We start from the raw sequence: 26007 nt of genomic DNA, 5'->3' as shown, positions 1-26007 counted from the left end.
GAAAAAAGGGGAAAAAAACTAAAAATATTGAAAACGCATTCACTCATTCAGCAGATATGAACTGAGAAGCCAGGCTCTGCTCTACACTCTGGGCATTCATCAGTGTGCAAAGTAGACGAACTTCCCGCCTTCAAGAAGCTTATGTTCTAGCAGAGAGGTAGATAAAACAAATCAATACATCATGAAGTATCAGGAATTGATAAATGGTAAGAAAGAAAAAATAAAGCAGGCTGAGGTGATAGACCCTGGGTGGTAGCAAACAGGGGTGCATTCAGGTAGGAGTCCTGTTTTAGACAGAGCCACTAAGAAGAGTCTGAGTGACAGAGAGTTCAGGAGACCAGAACAAAGTGAAAGAGTGAGATATGTAAATTCCCTATGTCACAAACATCCCCAAGCTTATTCTCTTACCAGAAAAAAAAAAAAATTAGAAACCCTTTTTGGTGAGAAATAGTTCTAAGTAATTAGCTCTGAGGTCACCTAGACCTTAATGAACTTTGTCTTACAAGATTTTGCAGATTAATCCCAGAACCTTGTTTCCTCATTCTCCCTCATCACTTCTGTTCTCATGGGCAGGGCAGAGTTCTGAGAAAACACACACAACTGAGCTCAACCCTGTGGCAAGGAGTATCATCAAATTACCCTCAGCTTCCTATATATCCTTCAACCCTTCCCTCCCTGCTGTAGAAATAGGTATCCAAGAGATGACCAGTGGTGCCTCTTGTTCTATGTGCCCTTTCCCCCACTCACCTGTTTCCAGCCAACCTTGCCTCCCCATGGTGCCCCCCTAACTACACTAAATGCCACTCTGAAACACCCCATTCAACCCTAGGTATAGGCCACCTCCTTGACTTTTGCTCATTCTGCTTTATCAAATTGTTTATCCAGAATGAAATGATAAAATATAGTAGGAGAAAAAGAAATAAGACTTGAGAGTTAACTAGGATCTACTCATAGCAGTGGTTGAATGTTGAGCCAAAGCACAAGCTGCAAACTCAAATGCACACCAGGACAAGGCATGAATACCAGTATATGTAGAAGGTCTGTGAGACAATGAGAGCCAAGCTTGTTATATTTCACTTGAGAATAACACTTGTATGGCTGTATCACCCTTCAATGCCCTAGGATCTAAACAAAACAACCAGGCAGAACATGAAAGAATCCATGTGGCACATAGGCTGTCAGTTGGCCCTCCATGGTCTCAATATGGAGAGCTGCATCTGTGTGTAAATGGGAGGAAACCATGGAAAGGTTTTAAGCAGGGGGTGGCATGATCAAGCAATAGTGTACAGGATGAATCTGCTAGCTGGCCTCATACTAGTAAACTTCCGGACCAGGGCTTGAGGAACTAGGGAGACCTGTTTGTGAGGAGTATTGAGGACCTAGATTGCTTTAATGACTGTGGGAATATTTTAAAAGTTGACTAAAAAGAGATTGAAAATGAGGAATCAAAATGACTTGGTAACATAGTGGAGAGGGGCAGAATCAAAATAATTATATGGTCTAATCACTGATAATGGAGGAGGGTTTGAAGCAAGGAGGAAATCTGGTGCTTTCTGAACTAAAGTTCTTGTCCTAAGCCCCATTCGAATATACAAAAATGAACCAGCCGGTGCTGTAGTCAGGAAGTATGCAAAGTTCTTTTTTTTTTTTTAATTTTTTGTAATGTTTATTTATTTTTGTGAGGGAGAGAGAGAGAGAGAGGCAGAGAGAAAGGGAGACAAAGAATCTGAAACAGCTCCAGGCTTTGAGCTGTCAGCCAGAGTCCATGTGGAGTCAAACCCACGAACTGAAAGATCATGACCTGAGCCAACTGAGCCACCTAGGCGCCTAGGAAGTACACCAAGTTCTGAGTCTAAACAGAAAGTGAAATTAAAAGTAAATTCTGCTTCATTCAAATCTCCAACAGTGTGGATTAAGGTAACACATCAACATTTCTCTAATTTTTCTTAAAACTCAGAATTTTTCAGTGATGATAATGACCTGAACTTAGGCTCTGGAGAAAGGGAATGAATCTGGCATTACTGCCTTGAAAAATATGTGAACTTAAGGTTGGGAATTGATTCAAGAATCCTTCTGTTGTAACGACTCAACTCTTTTTTGGAGATCTAAATTTAGCCTTTCCCAAACACTGGCTGCAATTCCTGTGTCTTCGATGTTTTGTTCACTGCAATGCTAGTGAAGGTGATCAATAATATAAAGGAAAGTTCCCTAGACTAAAGATCAAAGGACTGTATTTTAGTCCTAATTTTGCTTCAAATTCCCCATGTGATTTTGGGAAAGTCATTTCTCAGCTTCTTCATCTGGATGCCAAAGACTTACACTCGCTGGCCTAAGTCCCTATCAGATCTAACATTAAAGGCCATATGAGTAAATAGAAATGCCTTTCTCTTCAGTCTCACCAATAAAATACAGCTTTCCAGGAGTATGTCCATTACAAGTAGGGGAAAAAACTAATCTTAAATTTAGGCCAGAGATTCCAAATTATAATAATTTAATATTTTACCTTCATTATGTGCTTTGCATATGCTAATTTCAGTGCTATGCCAAATTCTTCACATGAATTATTTCATTTAATTCTCCTAAAGTAAGGATGGTATGATTATTACACTGTTTTTTTAAGGTGAGGAAACTTATGCTCAAAAAAATAAGAAAATTTGCCCAAAAATCATACAGGTAAGTGTGCTGGAACTAGTATTGGAATCTAAACACTCTGATTCCCAAGCTCATGACCTATCAAATAAGCAGTTTCATTTTTTAAGCAATCATAAATTTAAGCTAATAAACCAATGATGGTTTTGTGTATCAGAGGTTCTTGGAACACTGATGTTTGGTAGCCATGATTCAATGCTTATCTAAAAAAGAGATAAGTGTCTTTTTTTTAATAAAAAAAATTCCCCAGCTTTATTGAGACATAATGAACATATAACATTATGTAAGTTTAAAGTGTACAGAGTGTTGATTTGATACAATAATGTATTGCAAAATGATTACCACCATAGCATTAGCTAACACCTCCATCCCATTACATAATTACCATTTCTTTTTTGTGGTGAGAACATTATGGATCTACTCTTTTGAAGGTACATTGAGAATCTATTCAACATTCAAGTATAAGATACAGTATTATTACCTATAATCATCATGCTGTACAATAGATCCCTAGAAGTTGTTAAATCTTTTAACTATAAGTTTGTACCCATTTCCCCCACTGCACAACTCCTGGTAACCACCATGCTACTCTCTATTTCTCTGAGTTCAGCTTTTTAAGATTCCAAACATACTTGGTGTATAGTACTTATTTGCCTTTCTCTGTTTGATTTATTTCACTTAGCACAATGTCCTCAAGTTCCATCCATTTTATTGCAGATGGCAGTATTTCCTTCTTTCTCATGGCTGAATAACATCCCATTGCAGAAATACATACCACATCACCTTTACTTGTCGATCCATTGGTGGACACTAGGTTGCTTCCATATCTTGGCTTTAGTGAATAAGAAGTGTCATCATTTGACCATTAGTCTATTCTTCTTTTTGTTTTTGTTGTTCTGGTTCCTTTAACAATATCTGTTTGTTTACATTAATATTACAAATTAGAAAATTAAAATAACTGGATAATTAATTCTAAAGAACTTGTTAATGATAAAAAAGAAAAGGAAAGGAAACCATTCATGGATTGAGTTGGAGTTGGAAGTAAGTAGAGGCAGCTGGCAGGATGGGAGTCAGAGCTGAATCATGTAAACTAACCGTATTGTTTGTCTTAATTTTATATTTTATATTTTTACCCTTTGGATAAGAAGAAATAATCTTAATTCTATTTAAAGGCAGTGAATTCAGTTTGATATAATTTCATTTTCAAAGGTAGCCTAAGATGACAAGCACCAAAACAACTTTTTAAATATTTTCACTGAGAATATTATGAACTCAAAATTTTATTCTATAGTTTTTGATATATTGGAATTATGCCAAAGTTAAAAACCTAACTTGACCAGCAACTTTTCCACCCATGGCTATAGAATAAGGCCATTCAGAAGATGTTATTTATTGAAAGAGATAAAGTTCAATGCTATTAATAATAATATCTGGCATCCAAAAAATGTAAAGTTTCTTTATGACTCATTAAGACAAAATAGAGACCAACTGTGCAGCTTATTCTCAGGTGTCCAGAATACTCTTAGAATGATGTAGACAAATGTTAAAAGCATTTAACATGCAATGAATTTGCATACCTGCCTTATGCTCTTTGCATAGGAATATAGAGGGAATTCTATACATGCAATTTTGAGGCAGAGTCCCTTCATATGAACTCTAAATGATTTTTATTTGTAATAACCAAATGATAGCTCAATTTCTACTTTATTGTGTGGTTATTGGCTTGATTCTGACAGAGTGCAGGTTTTCTCCATTCACATATCCACTTTTATTTTTTTTTAAGTTTTGTTTATTAACTGGATTCTTTTTTTACATGCTATAAGTGTTTTTGTTTTTTGTTTTTTTCCTTCTAGATCAAATCCACACATTGATCAGTGTGACGTAACTAGAGCTAGTGCAGTGCTGGAGAATATTGTGAGATTTAGCCTGGATATTAATCTGTCTTCTGGAAAATAGATTTCTGAAACGGCCAAATCATGCAGAAAATTAATATTTAATATTTATATGGGATTTTACTGTCCAACCATCATACCCAAAATATGCATTTGTTCTCAATTTTCAATGCCATCTATTGATCAGTTCAATAAGGGCCCTGGGGTTTAGTATCCACCAACGGGGAACCATTTCTTTGGAATGAGCTAAGGTTCCCCAGCATGGTCATTACCCTTCACTATGATTGGTCCATCCAAATCTTACCTCCCTGGGCTTTATCACATCTGAGAAGATTGGTCAGAGATGCCGCTCTATATATCATCTTGCACAGCAAAGATCTAGAAATCATGAATATCATCCTTTGATCAGAGGAATATTTGAGATACAGGAAACCAGGAAAAAAGCTGAATGTTTTGAGTTTTGCTGCTCATCAACAAATTGCACTTCTGGCTCTAGAGAAACTCATGGCTGATTTGAGTTAACCTGTGGCCATTGACCTCTAGGCCAAGTCAGCCGGTGGTTTTGAAGGGTTTTATAAAAGCACATACAGATCTTGTGGTGGTAAAACAAGGTAGGACATTGCTCTAGCTGTTTAGTCTCTTGTGATTACTTTCCTAATGGGTTACATCTTTTTGCCAGAAACACATTTCAGCAGTCATTTATGGAAAGCTCAGTAAACTGTGAAAAACTTGGAAGAAGAAGCAGCTCCATCATTTCTTAAGGAAATCTCGGTAAAGATGGGAACACAGAGTGCAGAAGCATAAACAGCTAGAGGGAGAATCACTAGAAGGACACACCAGTATGTGACTGTAATAAGGTAAACATGTTTATGTGCTGGGGGGAGGATGGTGATGGATGGCACAGAAAGGTGAAATAGGGCAGGTTTCTCAAAGGAGGTGAGTCTTGATACGGGACTAGACAGAAATGCAAATGAGATTTAGCTTGAGAGAGAAGAAGGAGAGTGTGTGTACATTGCCCAAGAAATGGCATGACTCAAATCCAGGAGGCAGGAACAAGTCTGGAGAATTGACAAATATAGTCAATTTGATCAGTTCATGGTTATGGAACACTACATGCTATATGCCAGGCACTGTTCTAGGCATGGAATGTGTAGTGGTGAGATATGTGGGAAGGGACAACCAGGACAAGAAAATAAATTAAACGGACAAGGTAAATGATAAATGCTATGAAGGAAATAAAATAAGGTGCTAAAATAGAAAGAAAGGGTAGCTGGGGATTGGAACTAATTTATTTAAGTGGTCAGGAAAGTCCCTGCCAAAGAGTTGCATTTAAACTGAGAATAGTGTTTTTTTAAAAAAGGAAAAAATCATGAGGACATCTTTGGGTAGAGTATTCCCAGAAAAGGGAGCAAGAAGTACAAAGGGTCTGAGGTTTGACTGATTGACCAGCATGGCTTGAGGACAGTGACAATGGATAGAAGTAGAGTAGAGAGGGGTCAGATCATAAAAGACTTTGAGCCTCTTGCAAGGAGTTTAAACTTTTACTCCAGTGCCATGGGGATTCATCAGGAGGTTCTGATCCGATGTATGCTCCATAAAGCTCAAGTATATGTTAAGAATACATTATAGAGAGGGACGTAGAGGACAATAATCAGTTAGGAGGTCATTGCAGTGGTAGAACCAAGAAATACGGGTAGCTTAAGCCAGGCTAGTGACCATGTTTCTGGAGTGAAGTGATGGAACTTGGCATTTGTTTTAGAGGGTGAAACAGACAGAATTTGGTGATATATTAGTTATGTGAGATTCGAAAAAAAGAGGAATCAGTGGTGCTTCATAGTGGATGATTTGGTTGTCCAGGGCCAGGGTCCATCTGGGAGGGAAGAGGAGTCTAGTTTCAGTGCTTTCCCACCTTTTATCAGGGACATCCAATTGCCAGTTAGAAAAACCTAAATACAATGGCTTAACCACACAGAGGATCACTTTCCTCTTGCAACAAGAAATCCGGAAACAGGACAGCTCAGGTATGTTACAGCAGTCTTCATTGTTGTCCAGGACCCAAGCTTCTTCTACCTCTCTGCTCAGCACCCTTGGCACGTGGCCTTCCTCCTAATACAGAATTATTTCTGCACCTCTAGGCATCAAGTCCACATTGTAGGTGGGAAGAAGGGGGAAAGAAAGGGGGAGAAAAAGGCAAAAAGAAACATTCCAACTGAGTGTAATTCCTTTTACAAAGTTTTCTCACCCAAATACTGACCAAGCCAGAATGAGTCATACTGCCCCACCAAGCTGCAAGGGAATGTGAAGAGGTGGTTCTTTTATCTGGACTCACTATCTTCCTGAGTAAAATCAGAATTCCATTGGAAGTGAAAAAGGAAAGTGAGTAGGTGACTTTAGCAATGTCTGCTACATATCACTTCTTTCCCACCTTAGGTGCTCACTACCCTCTGAGGACTCCTGTGACCACCCTCCCCCCCCCCCCACCCCACTTCAAACCCGCCCGCAGTACACTTCGGACAGTCCTTCCCCAGGCCCAGGTCTTTGCCCCTCCCCCTGGGGATTCTTCATTGCAGCCTCAACTCTCATGGGTCTGTTCTCAGGCCAACATAGTATTGGGTAGGAACTTTATCAATTTCTTCTCCCTGAGGTAACATGTGACCAGTAATGTTGTGTTTTTTTTGTTTGTTTGTTTGTTTTTTTGTTTTTTTTTTTTCATTTTTTCAAGTGACAAAGAGTCCACCCAAAGGAAATAGTTTTTAAGAATATCATTTTGGGAGATGTGGGAAACTGGAGGGGAGATTTTTTTGAGTAAAGGTGGAGGACTTTTCAACATGTCTCACATAACTAACTTTAGGCTATTTCTGACTCTTCTTATGATTAATTGGTTCTCTTCATACTCAGTCCCCTAGTAGGTCTAATATGTAGGATGATTTTGCAGGACAATGTCAACAGACTCTTATGGATACCTTTCTCTCTCTCTCTCTCACTGTCTGTCTCACACACACAAGTACAACTTAACCTAAAATATAAAAATAATCTAGTCAACAATCATTCTTTGAGAAGCAATAAATCACTACTTCATATGCAGAGCTAAAACTAATGGTGCAAATAGCAGAAAAAATATTAGATTTTTTGCTTTCCCCATGTAGGCTTACTATAAACAAAATTTCACAATAGTGAAAATTATTCTAGGCGTGTGGAATTCCTTTACACGTGGTAGCTGCTACCAAATCCAAATAAGGCCCCAAGTTCCAAGCAAATCGTTTAGATCGCCAGCCTCATCTTTCCAATCTGTATTGTAGATACAAAATAAATTGACTCACAATTATCCTGACAGCCCCTCTTTTTTCCCTCCGAGTCCTTCTTTCTTACTCTTTATCTAACCCTAGAGATTTTTTAATTCTTCCCTCTTTCTCCAATAAAAATCTGCTCTGCCAGTTTGTTTCTTAATGGAAGTTTAAAGTTCAAAGAATAAATCTATAATTCAATTTCAAGTATTATCAAGGCGATGAGGTATAGAGATTTGTCAGAATATCTATGTACCTATTATAGTCTGAGAACTGGAACTACTTTGCCGGCAAGCAGAGAGAGCTAGACATTTCTGGGAGTTAGGTCCCCCATGGGGTACAAATGGTACAAAGTATGAAAACTCAGCTCCTTGCCTTCAGTAGGGGAAAACTTAAAAGGTATAGTTTCCATTCCAGAGCTTCTCCAGAGATCAGGCTGAAGCTGGACCCAACCTGGCTTTTTCCCCTACCCTGTCCTGCTTCCTTCACTCCTTACTGGTTTTCTGGAAGCATGTTTTTAATAAATCAGGGTCTGCTTTCTGAGAACACAACCTAAGACATCACTCATATTCACAAGTATTCAAATCTCTGATTAAGGGCCCCTTAGGTTTAAAGACAGTGCTGAACTACTAATATCTTAGTTTTGGTGTCAAATTGATTGGGCATGCCCATGTCAGTTGTTTAGTGACTAAGGATCCTGGTAGGGTCATTCAAATTCTCTGAGCCTCAATATCCTTGTCTACTATGAGTATGAAGGAGACCATGTAAGTAGAATGCCCAGAACTGTTCATTATTCATGATTGGCAGCTACTAAACAAAATTTTACCCCTGTTTTATTTAAAAAGACAGCCTAGATTCACTAAGATTATAGTTTGGGAAGTTTTAGAAGTCAAATATATCACCTCCAGGTTTGATAAGCTGTGTTCTGAAGGTATAGTTCATTATTTTCTTGGTTTCACTTGTATAATCTGGCTGGTGGCTTCTTCATTTCACAGAATAATTGCAGTAATGGATTTTGAGCCAACCCATTCACGGATTGGTTTTTCCTTGCTTTCATGAACCACTGTATGTATGTACATATATACATACATATATACGTATATACATATATATATATATATATATATATATATATAATTTATTGTCAAATTGGCTTCCATACAACACCCAGTGCTCATCCCAACAGGTGCCCTCCTCAATGCTCATCACCCACTTTCCCCTGTCCCCCACTGCCCGTCAACCGACTCAGTTTGTTCTCAGTATTTAAGAGTCTCTTATGGTGTGCCTTCTTCCCTCTCTGTAACTCTTTTTTCCTCCTTCCCTCCCCCGCTGGTCTTCTGTTAAGTTTCTCAGGAGGCACATATGAGTGAAAACATATGGTATCTGTCTTTTCTCTGCCTGACTTATTTCACTTAGCATAATACTCTCCAGTTCCATCCACATTGCTACAAATGGCCAGATTTCAGTATTTCTCATTGCCAAGTAGTATTCCATTGTATATATAAACCACATCGTCTTTATCCATTTGTCAGTTGATGGACATTTAGGCTTCTTCCATAATTTGGCTATTGTTGAAAGTGCTGCTATAAACATTGGGGTACAAGTGCCCCTATGCATCAGCCCTCCTGTATCTTTTGGATAAATTCCTAACAGTGCTATTGCTGGGTCATAGGGTAGTTCTATTTTTAATTTTTTGAGGAACCTCCACTCTCTTTTCCAGAGTGGCTGCACCGGTTTGCATTCCCACTAACAGTGCAAGAGGGTTCCCATTTCTCCACATCTTCTCCGACATCTATAGTCTCCTGATTTGTTCATTTTAGCCACTCTGACTGGCATGAGGTGGTATCTCAGTGTGGTTTTGATTTGTATTTCCCTTATGAGGAGTGACATTGAGCATCTTTTCATGTGCCTGTTGGCCATCTGGATATCTTCTTTAGAAAAGTGTCTATTCATGTACTCTTCTCTTCTTCATTTCTTCACTGGATAATTTGTTTTTTGGGTGTTGAGTTTGGTGAGTTCTTTATAGATTTTGGATACTAGCCTTTTATCCGATATGTAATTTGCAAATATCTTTTCCTAGTCTCTCTGTTGCCTTTCAGTTTTGTTGACTATTTCCTTTGCAGTGCAGAAGCTTTTTATCTTGAGGTCCCAATAGTTCATTTTTGCTTTTAATTCCCTTGTCTTTGGAGATGTGTCAAGTAAGAAATTGCTGCGGCTGAGGTCAGAGAGGTTTTTCCCTGCTTTCTCCTCTAGGGTTTTGATGGTTTCCTGTCTCACATTCAGGTTCTTCATCTATTTTGAGTTTATTTTTGTGAATGGTGTAAGAAAGTGGTCTAGTTTAATTCTTCTACATGTTGCTGTCCAGTTCCCCCAGCACCATTTGTTAAAGAGACTGTCTTTTTTCCATTGGATATTCTTTCCTGCTTTGTCAAAGATTAGTTGGCCATACTTTTGTGGGTCCAATTCTGAAGTCTCTATTGTATTCCATTGGTCTATGTGGATGAACCACTGTTTAAAGCCAACTTTTCTCAAATAGTCCAGTGAAGAAATGGGCAGAAGACATGAATAGATACTTTTCCAAAGAAGACATCCAGATGGCCAACAGATACATGTGAAGATGCTCAACATCACTCCTCATCAGGGAAATACAAATCAAAACCACACTGAGATACCACCTCACACCAGTCAGCTAAAATTAACAACTCCGAAAACAACAGATGCTGGTGAGTATGTGGAGGAATGGGAAGCCTCTTGCACTGTTGGTGGGAATGCAAACTGGGGCAGCCATTCTGGAAAATAGAGTGGAGGTTCCTCAAAAAATTAAAAATAGAACTACCCTATGACCCAGCAATAGCACTGTTAGGAATTTATCCAAAAGATACAGGAGGGCTGATGCATAGGGGCACTTGTACCCCAATGTTTATAGCAGCACTTTCAACAATAGCCAAACTATGGAAAGAGCCTAAATGTACATCAAGTGATGAATGGATAAAAAAGATAAGGTTTATACATACAATTGAATACTACTTGGCAATGAGAAAGAATGAAACCATGCCATTTGCAGGAACATGGATGGAACTGGAGGGTATTAAGCTAAGTGAAATAAGTCAGTTCAGGGAAAGACAGATATCATGTGTTTTCACTCATATGTGGAACTTGAGAAATTTAACGGAAGACCATGGGGGAAGGGAAGGGGAAAAAATAGTAACAGAGAAGATGGGAGGCAAACCATAACAGACTCCTAAATACGGAGAACAAACTGAGGGTTCTTAGTGGAGGGGCGGGAAGAGGGGGAAATGGGTGACAGACACTGAGGAGGGTACATGTTGGGATGAGCACTAGGTGTTGTATGTAAGTGATAAGTCATGGGAATCTACCCCCAAAACTAACAGCACACTGTATATACTGTATGTTAGCCAACTTGACAATAAATTACATTAAAAAATTAAATTAAAAAAATAAAGCCAACTTTTCAATCACGATAAGAAGAGAAAGAGGACACATATGCCAAAGGTATTGCCACTTTCGGAAACTTTGGGAGAATCATTCTTAAACTGAACCTTGGTCTTTGTTGCCTTTTTTTTTTTAATATTTCTTGTTTCAAGATGTAAGCCATCAATTTGTTTTATCCGTCGACATATTATATAATAACCCCAATCCGTCTAGAAGTTAACATCATTCTCTTTAGGATGTTGTTATACCAGAAGCTTTTTTAAAAAAAGGAAAACAAAACAAAAAACCCAAAGTGATTTATATTTTATTTGTATTCATATGAAAACAGCGTTCTTTTTAAATCTGTGTTACTTGGCCAATGATGACATTCAGAATCACCTAAAGCAGCTCAGCAAAATGAGCAGCCCAGAAGGAGCCAGGCCATCATAGGCCAGCAAGGAGCCCTACTCTGTTTTTCTCTCTGTCCTCCACAGTGACCGGCCTCCATGGCTGAAGAGGAGAAATGGTTCCGTAACACTAGACACTGAAATTCCCTAGATTTCTGCTTAATGCTGGTAAAAGTATTTGCTTTGAAATACTGGCAGAGCAGATCGAGGGGGACAAGTGACTACACTCCGCATGACACATATCCTAGTTTTTCCCTGATCACACAGACAGCAATTTAATTAGCCTACTCATTTCCACTTAAAAATGATCCTCTGCTTGAACTTCAAGTGTGTTTTCTAACTGAATGTTCATTTAAGGCCAGGTCAGTCTCTTTCCTGGCAGCTTTTTGATTAAGGTCATTTTTCATATGAATAATCATGGAGGGTAAAGTAAAAATACAGTTATTAAAGCCTTTTAATTAACATGCGATGCAAGTATAATTGCCATTTCATTCTATTAGAATTAATTTTTTTTATCCTTAGAAACCTCCACCAACTTCTCATTTTTAAGACACATAAGTCAATGTTTCGAAAATATTTTATGCAATCCTTGAATATCTGCATTGCCTCAAGTGACTTGTGCAGTTATCTGGATCATGACTTTCCCAGAAAATACTGGCTTAACTTTCGGCTTCTCTCTTACATGTCCAACCCAGACTTTAATGGTTGAGCAAAAAAGGACAACCGAATTAATGCTACAATCTTACTATCTGCATAATAACTGCAGCAATTAAGTGGGTTCTAGGAAGAAGCAATACATGCTAAATTCTCAATCTGTTTAGTTAAGAATACAAGATTCAAGGGAAATGACGTAGCTGGCCAAGCACTAGTAGAGGCAGCATATCTTTTGGGCATTTCTTTGTCCCCTTCATTCCTTAAAGGAACACACACTTGCTGGTGACACTTGCTATGCAGGAAAAGTTCTGCCAAAATTGAGAAAGCAGCTAAATTCTTGTCTAGCAACAAGTGTTCTGTACTTGGAACTTACATCACCAGTCCTGGAAGAACTTACACTCATACCCCATACACTTCCATTTAAGGCAATGTTAATCTACATGGGTTCTTCCAGGTTTGTGAACAAAACAGCCTTCATGGGCCACATTTTCATCTGGGGGGAGAAATCAGAGGGAATGCCCATCTGTCTCTTAGCCATTTGCACCACCAGTGTCTAGTGTCACAGACTTTCACTCCCTCATAGTCCTACAGCCTTGCCTCCCTCTCCTCTCCTGGCTCTAGCACACTTCACTGAATGATTTTTTTTTACTGAGTTTGGTCATAAGACTACAGTCATAATGCCCTCTCCCCAGCCCCTACCATGATCCTAACCTCTGTTAGAAGTATGTGCTCATAGAATTCTGGTTGAATCAGACTCCTTAAAAAAGAGATTGTTGTTCTGCAAAATTAACTTGTAGGGTAGAAGCAAAAATTACAGTCCTGTATATACTGCTACCTTCTTTAGAGTGCTTGGCCAATGTCATATGCTTTATTAAAACTGAAGGACTCATTTTTTAAAATAGAATTCTGTAGAATTAAATAGCACAAACATTTTTCTTTTAAGTAGGCTAGGCAGTTTCTGGTAATACTTCAAGCTATTTTGTCTCACCAAAGCAAACTGCAATCTTATCCAAACAGATAAAACATGCTTAACAAGCCCTGGTTAGTGCTGTCAAAAGCCAGATGCCTTGAAAGGGGTGTTAGGAGGGGAAAGCTGGTCTAAGAGTTGTTACCAATTTAAAGAAAGTAGAATTTTCAGATTACTGGACCTGTATCCATTCCATATTTTGGGTCATTGTACCATGGTGGAGACCATCTCTGGGACGAGCCATCCGGAGAAAATAAAGATAGAATTTGGTAATTACTCAGTGAATTTGATAGATGTGGCTGACCAGTCTGTAGGCTTAAAACTTCTTACTTCCTCTGTAGATAGGCAGAAGCTTAAATTACTAATGACCTCCTTGGCCTGCCTGCTTTCATTGCTGAATCAATGAAGCAAAGATAAAATAAGACTATGACTCAAGCTGTCACACAGCGAGTGAAAGAATGAGCAATGTCTTCGGAGTCACACGGTCACATCCACATCTTGGTCTTGCTGTGGAACTAGCCGTTGTGATCTTGGGCAATTCGGTTAACATTTTGGAGACTCTGTTTCCTCACCTGTGAAATAACACCTATCTCACACATAAATAATAAGAGGATTAAAAGATAATGAAAAGTATGTCACTCAGTTTTGTTTCCCATTTCCTTCTGCAACAAAGATTTATTTATCATACAACAAACCAAGGGCAAGGAGACATTCTTTGATATTTTTGCTTAGCAGTGCAGAACTTGAATTTATGCTGGTGTTGGAGATTACTGCCTTTCAAGGAAGTAGAAACATCAAAAATGTTTTTATTTTTTCAAGCAACAAAGTAAGATTTGGCATTATTTTCGGATCCCAAAAGTAGTACATTGTGTCTTCAAGGAAGTCCAATGATAAAAGAAATAAAGGGAAGAGTGGTCAGAGAATAGTATGATGCCTCATTGATCTCCTATAATGGCATCAAGTATCCTTCAAAGCATCAGGACCTTCCTCTAAGTTACCTGGCTTAAGTCACAGACATTGTAAAATACTCTGGTTTACAAATACTATTTTTTCCCCCTTCATGTAAGTTAAGATGATTGAACTAAAGGCCTCTTAGAAGATCATTTTGAAACTACGGTAAAAATGAGGACATATCTTATAGCCTACATAGTTTGTAATTTCAACTCTGTGAGTGGCACAACCTCGTCAGGGGTCAAGGTAAGACTGAGTTCTAATTTTATACACTGTCCTGACAGCAATGAGTTTTTCTTTACTTTCTTAAGCTTTCTCCCTTATTATCAAAGTATTATGCTTATTTCACAAAATAGAGATAGGAAAAAAATAAATAAGTTACTCATAATCCCATGATCAAGATATAATTACTGTTAATATTAGTGTAAGCCTTCCAAATATTTTCTGTATGTATGTCAGTATACAAGAGTGTATACGGTAGTTGAATATACCTATGATTTACAAAATAATGTTTAAGATTATTTAACTCCATTTTCACCTTAGTATGCCATAACAATTGAAAGCTATTAAATATTTTTCTATAAGACTACATTAATAATTACTTAGTATTATACTGCATGGAAGTACCAAAAAAATTTTAATCAGCATCTTATTTTAAGACATTCACATTGTTTTAAATTGTTTTCTATAACTTTTTTCCTTAATGAGAGGAAGAATTCATACTTTTTACAGTCTTCATTATTTTCACAAATTTATAATATCCAACGATTATCTTAAAGAGTTTTGCAAATATCGGTAAAGCCATCATGATCACCATCATCATCATCATTGCCATCATCATCATCATCATCATCTCCTTACCCTGAGGCACCAAATGTAGACATAAAAACATTCAAAGAACCATGAAATATGCCTATGAAAAACAACTATAAAATGGCTATTTCAATTTATACACATATTATAACTACAGATGTGTAGATGTATATTATGAGCGATGCATCTCCATACATAACACAGTGTCTCTGCACACAGATACAGGTGTGCATAGATATAGATATATGAGAGTTCAGATGGCAGTTTACTTCAAGAGGGCAAGTTCCATTCAGCTTCCTAGGTTTCACATCCCAGCTCTACAATTTTCTACATGGGTAACTTGGAGCAAGTTACTTAATTCCCATGTGTTTCCATCTTTTCATAAGGTTGCTGAGAGGATTAAATTAGATTTCACATGTACACATTTAGCACTGTGTCTGATAAGGCACCAAAAAATGGTAACTATAAATACATCCTTCCTATAAAAGTTCCAAAGGACTTTAGGTAATTCAGAGCGTGAAAGCAGATCATGAAATGAAAGTGGTGCCATACTTGAAATCCAATAAAAGTGGAATATAATTTTAATTTTTCCACTTAATGACTATTTACTTTGGGGGAGTCAATGAACATATTTGGGCATTTTTGAGTTTAAAGTAAACCAGATGGGGAGGTGGATCCAGTAACTTCTTGAAGGCTTTCCACCTTATAGACCTATATTTTATTTGACTTGTGCTGGTAGTCATAACTCTGGAAGGCTAGCACTGAAGTACTAGAATGCGTGATTGTGATGAGCTAAAGTGGGATCTCATGATATGATTTGTTAATAAAGCTTGAAATTTAAAGATAAGTACCTAGGGAATGGATTATAACAGGAGACACAAGGTTTTTTATTATTTTTAAGACCGACTTTTGCTGTAACACTTTTTGGAACATCTTATCGCCTATTAATAGCATGCTTAATTGTATCACAATAATTTCTTTAAAATGCAGTCTACCATCCAGATGGCCAACCAACACATGAAAAAATGCTCAATGTCACTCATCATTAGGGGAATACACATCAAAACCACCATGAAATACCACCTCACACCTGTCAGAATGGCTAACATTAACAACTCAGGCAACAACAGATGTTGGCCAGGATGCAGAAAAAGAGGGTCTCTACTGCAATGCTGGTGAGAATGCAAACTGGTGCAGCCACTCTGGAAGACAGTATGGAGGTTCCTCAAAAAATTAAAAATAGAACTACCCTATGACCCAGCAATTGCTCTCCTAGGTATTTATCCAAGGGATACACACGCTGTTTCGAAGGGGCACATGCACCCCAATGTTTATAGTAGCGTTATCCACAATAGCCTAAGTGTGGAAAGAGCCCAAATGTCAATCAATGGATGAATGAATAAAGAAGATGTGGTATATATATACAATGGAGTATTACTCAGCAACCAAAAAGAATGAAATCTTGCCATTTGCAACTATGTGGTTGGAACTAGACGGTAAGTCAGTCAGAGAAAGATAAATATATGACTTCACTCATATGAGGACTTTAAGATACAAAACAGATGAACATAAGGGAAGGGAAACAAAAATAATATAAAAACAGGGAGGGGGACAAAACATAAGAGACTCTTAAATATGGAGAACAAACAGAGGGTTGCTGGAGGGGTTGAGGGAAGAAGGATGGACTAAATGGGTAAGAGGCATTAAGGAATCTACTCCTGAAATCATTGTTGCACTATATGCTAACTAACTTGGATGTAAATTTAAAAAATAAATTAAATAAAGAAACAGAAAAAGAAAAAAAAATATTCAGGCACTGGAATAATAAAAACAAACAAAAAATGCAGCCAACTTTTCTTTGAGTGAGGGCTGTTAGGAATGGAATCGTGCTAAGAATTTGTGACATTCAAAAACTACTTCTGATCAACATTTCCAGGTGTCTGTCTACACATCCGCAGGCAAATGGAGTAAAAAACATTATACCTTGGAAGCATCATTAAAGCTCCTTGATTTTTATGAACATTACTTTGGTATCAACTATCTACTCCCCAAACTGGGTAGGTTCAAATTCCATGTCATTGTCTTTACTTTTGCTTATAGACCTTGCTTTGATTTCTTTCTGTATATATGATTTAAATGAGTTACTGAAGGGGTTCGGTTAGCCCAGGAAACAATAATTTGTACCTCAAAGATGGTTCTTGACTGTAGAAAATAAAGTATTTATGAGAAGTTCAACTAGTGTGAATCATTTTTTATTCTTTTATCAGGTTCCTGTTAAAATAGCTGCATTGGGGGTATCTGAGGGGCTCACTCGGTTAGGCATCCAACTTAGGCTCAAGTCATGATCTCACTGTTCATAGTTTGAGCCCCACATCAGGCTCTGTGGTGACAGCTCAGAGCCTGGAGCCTGCTTTGGATTCTGTGTCTCCCTCTCTCTCTGGCCCTCTCCTGCTTGTGCTCTCTCTCAAAAATAAATAAACATTAAAAAAAAATTAAAATAGCTGCATTGTATATTAGATTTAACTGGATGAATTTTCCAGGGGCACCTATGTGGCTCAGCTGGTTAAGCAGACTACCTTGGTTTTGTCTCAGGTCATGATCTCATGGTTCATTGGTGAGATGGAGCCCCATGACAGTCACTGTGCTGACAGCACGGTGCCTGCTTGGGATTTCTCTCTCCCTCTCTCACTGCCCCTCCCAGCTTACTCTCTCTCTTTCTCAAAAATACATACATAAATAAATGAATAAGTAAACAAACAAATAAATAAACATAAAAAATAATAACTGGATGAATTTTTCAGAGCACACAACTTTTTTCTGTACCATATTTGTATAACACCAGTAACCTTTTTAAACATTTTTTATTATGTTTATTTATTTTGAGAGAGAGAGAGAGCACAAGTGGGAGAGGGGCAGAGAGAAAGAGAGACAGAATCCAAAGCAGGCTCCAGACTCTGAGCTGCCAGCACAGAGCCCGACGCGGAGCTCGAACTCATGAGTATGAGATCGTGACCTGAGCCGAAGTCGGATGCTCAACCGACTGAGTCACTCAGGCGTCCCCACCAGTAACCTTCTTCAGAGTTGCCAAAGATTTATGTAAACTGCTGAAAATTGTCTCTCCAGCTGTTTATAGTGCATTTGCGTTTGGAAGATAAGAATGTGGCACAGGTTAAAAAAAAAAAAACACTTGGAGGAAATAGATAATTTGAATGTGCTAGTAGTAGATCTTTATATAGGAAGATACACATAGTCTATCTTGGATTAATTTTCTATCTTAAAAAAATAGAAGTTATGATTTTAATAATGTTGCAGAACATATCAAACCATGACTTAAGTTTTATAACATATGTAGATCAGTTTTTAGAATTTCTGACAGTGACAAAACTTTTTCTTTTTCCCTTGGGGACGTTAAAGCATACTCCTTACCATGTCTTTGCTCCCTTTTACTCCAAACTCTGTGCAGTATTTTCTTTTTTTTTTTTTTAAGTTTATTTATTTTTGAGAGAGAGGAAGACAGACAGAGCATGGAGTGGGGGAGGGGCAGAGAGAGAGAGGGAGACACAGAATCCAAAGCAGGCTCCAGGCTCTGAGTTGTCAGCACAGATCCTGATGCAGGGCTTGAACTCAAGAACTGTGAGATCATGACCTGAGCCGAAGTCAGATGCTTAATTGACTGAGCCACCCAGGTGCCCCTGTGCAGTTTTTTCTTAGAGGAGGTAAAAGGGACCATAAAAAGCCACCTCCAAGAGTTTATTCCTCTAGTTCCTGAGTCTCACTGCATTATTACAGTGCAGGTGCTATATACAGATATACTAAATTTACCTGTAATCTATTACTGTCCTTATATCAAAAGTCAAGGAAAGATCTGATAACAACCATCAACAATCTTACACTGTTCTTGAAAAATGTAGCCTTGAAAATTATATGAAATGCATTTAAAAAATAACTGAAAAGAAGCATGTACTTTAGGAAAAATCAAACTAGATATAAGTATCTCTAATGACTATGGGAAGTAATCCAATATAAAATCATCAGTGCAATTTACAAAAGGAAATATTCCACATTTGAAGTGCTAATGAATACTAATCTTTACTGGTGCTGATTTGTTTTTGATTGTCTTAGAAATATTTGTTTCCATCCACTAGTATTAACCTATATTAATTCCAGACAATATAATTACAAGCCAAGTGACTTGGTTTATTTCAAACTTTAAAAAAAGTACCTTTCTTTTTAATCAAACAGTACTTTTTCTGACCTACATGAAATTGATGCCAAATGATATACATGTACACATACACAGATACAATATAAATTAATATACATTACACCTGAGTTGCTTAAAGATGATTAAATTTGACTTTATTTCCTCAAGACTTCGTTAAGAAGTACAGGAAACATCAGGGTACCTGGGTGGCTCAGTTGGTTAAGTGTTCAACTCTTGATTTTGGCTCAGATCATGATCTCACAATTCGTTAGTTCAAGCTCTACACTTCTGTCTCTCCCTCGCTCTCTGCCCCTTCCCCTCTGGCACGCGTGCTCTCTCTCTCTTAAAATAAATAAAAAATAAACTTAAAAAAAAAGTAGAGGAAATATCAATGTTGAAAAGGAAATTGAGGTCAGAAATAATTGATAAACACAGCTTTCTTCCTCTACTGCCTTGGAAGGACATTTGCTCTTAATAGAGGCTATATGTTCTTGAAATACCAATTAAAATACTGACCATAGAGATTGCTTTTAAAACACATTTTCCTGAAATTACAATCCTATGTCTCTTTTATAGAAATGAGTTCATTATATGTCTTGATGAATCTCAAACATATTGGAAATTATTTGATACCTTTCAAAGTTTTTAACTAGTCTTAATATAAAATACGAGTGTTTTTAAATAAATCATTTTCTTAGCAGTAATGCACCCAAGGTATTTTCAGAATTTAGCACGTGTCATTAGGTTACTTCAGCTACAACCAAAACCATATTGATAGGATTAATGCTGCTTAATAATGGGTACTGATTATTTTCAGTGCAACTACAAGATACCATGTCAATGTTACGATGGTCTTAAAGTTTTCAGAAAGTCTGCTTATACATTAAAGGATCACAATGTATTTGAGGAGGAAGCAAATTCCATTTCTGGTGCAGAAGCCATAATGATCAAATATGGTTGTTCTTATTTCTTAGATCTAGTTGCCATTCCTGACTTTGAATCTGGAGCCATGGAAAATTGGGGCCTCATCACATATCAAAAAACATCACTGCTCTTTGGTCCCAAGACCTCTTCTGTTTCTGATAGACTGTGGGTCACCAAAGTCATAGCCCATGAACTAGCACACCAGGTACCTAACACTCATGACATTCTTTTACTATCAGGCCAAAAAAAGCATTGTTTCAGACACCAGCTGTCTTCCTGAAGCAACATAAAATTATATCATTTTACCTTTAGAGGGGACTTTGAAGACTCTCAAACCAAACATATATGTCAAATAGCAGAGTTCTCAATCTCTAGACTATGAGACTCACAAAGGAGTGTTGTCACAAGAGAAGTGGCCGCTGTGTCCTCTAAAACTCTTCATGACAAAGCCTTAAAATATCTTTTACTAAAGAAGGTAGGGACTAAGCCGATATATGGGGCACAGAATTAGAAACTCTACAAATAGAAATTTCTATTAAAAATATTTCTCCTTAGTACCATGGCATTCCAATCTAGGGCAAAATCAAACCCCCTCAGTTTGAACATGTCATTGTATGGCCACAAAGAAGTACTTCACATCCAAGTACTCATAGGGTGCTGACCCTAGACACTACCCTAGACGTTACTTAACTCTCTAAATTTCAGTGTCTTCATCTATAAAATTAAATTAATAGTAGTTCCTGCTTCTTGGAACTGTTGTTAAGAATTACAGGTAAGTGTCTGTACCTGCCATATAGCAGACCATCAGTCAGTGTTAGCTATTAATGATGACAACAGTGATCTCTGCTACTGCTACAATTTCTTGCAGGCTAAGCTTTCCAAGGCCCATCTATCAACACTGTATTAGATACAAATATGAAACTATAAAACTAGCTATATAGATATCAGAGACTCTTTCCACTCTATTCATTTCTGAAAGTCCCTAGTAGCACAGTGAATTATTAAGGGCCCCCAAATTCTCTCTCACCAAGTAGACAAATACCATTTTATTATAGAAGCTAGTAATATCTTATTAATTTTTAACTTTATCCTTTATCATTATTATAATGATAAGTTGGATTTTATTTAAACAGCAAACTAAAAATCCAATTGCATAGGAGCCGTGCTCAGCATTGTACTTTAAGAACATATGTGCGGCTTATTCTGGTTTAGAATTTCCCCACTGGCCCATCTTAGGGGTTTTGATCAGTAATCACTGGTAGCTCTAAAGCACTTGACTGAATCTGGGGATTTCTAATTTTTCTACTGAATGTTCATAGAGGAGTGGTTGGAGAACTCTATCTCTGAGGCTCCCCTAGGCCTTCCTTTAATAACTTCTGTTTCATGGAGACACAGAGTCTAGGGCTGAAGTAGCAAACAGCATTGGAATTTTTGTCTTGACTATTTTGTATCCCAGTTGATCTCCATATGATCATTTACTCTGACAAAGACTCCCAATGCCAACTGAGTGAGTCAGGGGTCCATAGCATGGCATATAAAGCCCCCAAGATGAAGCCCTTCTCCACCTTTCCAGCCTCATCTCTTGTCAATACCCTAAGTGTTAGCCATCCCAGACCACCTGCCATTTCCTAAACATGCTAGGTTGTGTTGATCCTTTATGCTTTTTCTTCTACTGCTTGATCTGCCTAGAGTACACATTACTTGCAACATACCTGAAGACCCCTTGCAAGACTCAGGAAATGAGTCATTTCCTAACTAACTTACACACTCTCCCAGCAGAACTGATTTTTAACTCCTGGAATCTTCTCTATCCCTTGTACAGACACTGATCATAGCGCCATAATGCTTGATTGCATTTATCTGTCTAACCATTGACCTCTATCATTTGTATTGAGGCAGAAGATATATTATATACATCTTTATATTTCTAACATATGGCATGTTGCCAAATAATGTAGTAGGTTCTCTAAAGATATTTATTGAATGAGTGAATGAATAAACCACTCTTATTAACTGGTAAAGTTACCATAATCAGCTCAACTTGTATTTCTCTTACTCATCAATTCTCAAATTAAGAAAACACCTCCCATCCCTTCTCACAGATGACTTCAGGAAGATCAGTGCCCACTTGTAAAATGATCTGAGGGTTATCAGAAAAGAAATAGAACTTAAACAGTTTCTAGAAGCTACATTCTGTTCTATAATTTTAAGAAGGCTCTTCTGAATCTTGGAATCCTTTTGTTTAATTTCCTATCCTTCTGGAGATTGCAATTCTAAAACAGATAAACTAGATGGACAGTATTGTGCATATAGGCTAAATAAAATATAAAAGTACATGAAAAAGTAGTAACACTTAAAACTGGTGTTACAGATCAAATATAGGTCAAGGGTAAATTTCTATTTAGATTTCTTTATGGCATCCTTTTAATTTTATTTATATATATTTAAAATCTCAGAACTTTATTCACTTTAGTGTCCAAGTTAATCCCTGGAGGGAAGTCAGAGCAAAAGTTAACAACTAAATGTCCTCATCAGTAATACTGTGTAACAATCTGAGAGTCCTAAACAAAATCTTATGATTCTTTTAAGTACCTGCTACTTAATGTAATGAGGTGACTTTGCCAAAGATATTTTGGCTTATATTTCCCCAAAGCCCATAAATCAAGGATGAGGTGAGATTGTAATAAGTGTGTAAGAAATAAAAACTACCCCACAAAATGTTTTATTTTCTTCCTTAATATTAAATCTAATAGCCAGGAAATGTTGGGAGGATAAAATGGAAGCTGGAGAGTTGGGGGCAATAAGGACACAAAAGAAAGAAAAGTGAAGCAAGAAGCAAAAATGTGGTGGTGAGAAGAGAAGGCACAGAAATCAGTACAGGAAGCTGTACAGAGTGAAAAGAGTAACAGAGAGGAAAGGCCTTAACTACTGAAAGAAGTAAGTTACCACCCATTGCATTTTTTGCTACAGTTAGTAATATTTATATTTGTTTAATTTCTAATAACATTGAGTCTTTGCCTCCTAGTGGTTTGGCAACCTGGTTACAATGAAATGATGGAATGATATTTGGTTCAATGAAGGTTTTGCAACATACATGGAACTCATCCCACTTAATGCTACATATCCAAAGCTATAATTTGTAAGTTTACAATTTTGTATGTCATACCTTACATACAGTTCAGCCCATAACATAAATCCCTCACCCAAAAATCTATGGACAGAAAACTGAAATAGCACAAATATACAGCTGAGTATGTGGGGTAAGAGGAAAGAATGTCACTGTCCATATCCAATGATATAAGACAAGAGAGTGCCCATGGCTACAGAGCCTGTGCAGAGTTCTTGGCATATAACCTGAAAATTAAGCATAATTTGGGCACACTCCTCCAGAATTTTCAAAAGGCCTATTCACTTCCCCAAAATTTATGAAAAGATTGTTTTCAAACATGTCTTTTTCCTTAGGCATAAAAAGTCTAAACACTACATATCAAGTTGGTTTGTGATGGTTAATTAGCTCTTTGGGATAGGCATTTGGCCCAGTATAGTATAGACAGATATGGATTCAGAGTATCTTCTTATCTGCTATGTTTTGAAGCCTTGGTGAAATCCCAAATATTCATATATTCTCACTTGTAAAACACACGTAATGCATCTACTTTGCAGGGTGTTGAAAGGATCAAAAATGATGAATGTAAGGTCCTGACATATAGCAAGTGTTTCACTAAATAGGAACCATTTTATTTTTGTATCCAAGGGTTTGGTACATGGTAAACGTTCAAATAATGTCTGAAGGAGTGTTATATTTACACTTTTATGAAGTAGAGAACTGATAAAAGGGGAATATGTAAGGGGAAAGAAACTTAAAATCAATTGTAAGGAATATTGATTGAATACTTCTAAGAATATTGTACTGAGCCTATTGTGTTTTCTGTTGCTTTGAAAGTTTCAAATTGAAAGTGACAAAATTTTCTTCCCTATTTAGGATGATGCTTTTTTGGGTGTTTGTTTTGGAGTGATCGAACAAGATTCATGAAATTCATCCTTTCCTATCTCCAATCAGGCAGAAACTCCTATTTAAATACAGGAAATGTTTAATACAGTTTCCTATGAGAAGGTAGTAATTGCTGTGGGCAAGTGGAAGCTCTGCTTTTAGGAGAAATATAATGAGAGTCATGAAACCAGCAGTTGAAGTTACTGCTTCCAGGTTACTGCCATTAGTTATACTTTTTTATTTGATGTTCACTTTTCAGACATTACACATGTTCCATAAAATTTAAGCTTTCTTTAAAAATACATCATACTACTTTTTTTCTTTATCTTCTTGTTTTGTTTTCCTCCCTTCCTTCCTCCCTCCCTCCCTTCTTTCCTTCCTTCCTTCTTTCCTTCCTTTCCTTCCTTTCTTTCTTCTTCTTTCTTTCTTTCTTTCTTTCTTTCTTTCTTTCAGGGAGCTTGTATTTCAAATATTCTCAAGGATCTTCTGAGTAAGGAGAAATTCCAGGAAGGAATTATTCACTACTTAAAGAAGTTCAGTTATGGAAATGCCAAAAATGATGATTTGTGGAGCAGTTTGTCAAATGTAAGTCATAAACTGAGTAACAGCAGACTGTTGTTAAGCCTAAAATGTAACAGGCTAATTATGAACGTTTATAAATAGTTACATTGTCAGTCAACCAATATTTATTCCACTTTCCACATTGTCTAGGTCAATAAAAAGCAGCACCTTCCTTGTTCCTCTGGCACCACACTAAACTAGGGTGTCACACTGGGTTAGTCACAGTATTCGATATTTGGCCTCCTTCTCTGTGGTTCCCTTCAATGAAAATTCTTTAATGACTTTGTAATTCCATTTTTTATTATTTATTTTGAGAGAGAGAAAGAGAGAGAGAGAATGAGTCAGGGAGGGGCAGAGAGAAAGGGAGAGAGAGAATCCGCGCTGTCAGTGCAGATCCTGATTCAGGGATTGATCTCACAACTGTGAGATCATGACCTGAGCCGAAGCTAAGAGTTGAATGCTCAACTGACTGAGTCACCCAGGCACCTCTGACTTTTTAATTCCTACCATAAATACCTAATCTTCTCTGCCCAAGTTTTAAGGTTGAACTCTGCTTGCTCAACTTTATTGTCCAGCATGCATTCTCCATTGAGCGAGACACATTTTCTCCCTCATAAGAAGAAATCCTGCTTAATCCCTATGTTATCATGTCTTTGTTTCTAGTGCCCTTGCTACCTGAACTGCACTTTCTTCTTTCCAAGAATTCAAATACCATCCATCTTTTGAGTTCTAGCTGAGATTTTACCTCCTCCTTATAGACTACTCCAGCCCTCATTGCTTTGCCTTTCTCCTAAATACCTAGAAGTACATTTATGAATCTGTTCCATAAAGTGACATTCTCTTTTGTTAGTTTATAATGGCTTAAACATAACAATGATAATAATAATAATTGCTTAAGAGCAAGAATTGTATCTATTTTTTAATGCCATGCACTAGTGATTAATAAAAAGTTGATCATTGATTCAAGAAATCTTGGTGTCTGTCATTGAGATTCATGTAGTATAATAGGCAAGACAAAAAGTAAAACATGCAGTCAACTCAGATGATTCTAATAATTATTAAAGTATTCTTAAATGTTCAACTGTAAGTAAAATAATCTTTCATAGAAGTATTGTACGGGCAGAGCTCATGGATACAGGTCGAAAAACCCTAAGCCATTGTAGACAGAAGAGGTCCTCTCTTCCCTATAAACACTTATGTCCTGGGGACAGTAATAATATTGTTAAGTATTTGTATAGCACTTAACAGTTTAAAGAGATATTTCAAATACATAATCTC

The 26007-nt window shown here is 37.2% G+C and overlaps 1 protein-coding gene across 1 annotated transcript in view; it reads left to right on the top strand.

Moving 5' to 3' along the window:
- The first annotated feature begins 4363 nt into the window (after window positions 1-4363).
- ERAP2 (endoplasmic reticulum aminopeptidase 2) overlaps window positions 4364-26007 on the top strand; it is a 39738-nt gene continuing 18094 nt past the window's right edge. The window contains 14 exon segments of the mRNA XM_086716208.1: window positions 4364-4747; window positions 4750-4824; window positions 4827-4872; window positions 4874-5152; window positions 8821-8860; window positions 8862-8898; window positions 11290-11338; window positions 12022-12026; window positions 14373-14482; window positions 16986-17106; window positions 20228-20382; window positions 23203-23316; window positions 24160-24291; window positions 24622-24753. Of these exon segments, the coding sequence (XP_086572334.1) occupies window positions 4654-4747; window positions 4750-4824; window positions 4827-4872; window positions 4874-5152; window positions 8821-8860; window positions 8862-8898; window positions 11290-11338; window positions 12022-12026; window positions 14373-14482; window positions 16986-17106; window positions 20228-20382; window positions 23203-23316; window positions 24160-24291; window positions 24622-24753 (1389 nt within the window). The 5' untranslated portion in view covers window positions 4364-4653.

This window comes from Puma concolor, chromosome A1, assembly GCF_028749965.1.
Source record: "Puma concolor isolate L17-30 chromosome A1, mPumCon1.1.hap2, whole genome shotgun sequence".
Classification (NCBI taxonomy): Eukaryota; Metazoa; Chordata; class Mammalia; order Carnivora; family Felidae; genus Puma; species Puma concolor.
The sequence above is the reverse complement of the archived record's forward strand: the minus strand, read 5'-3'. Positions and strand labels throughout refer to the sequence as shown.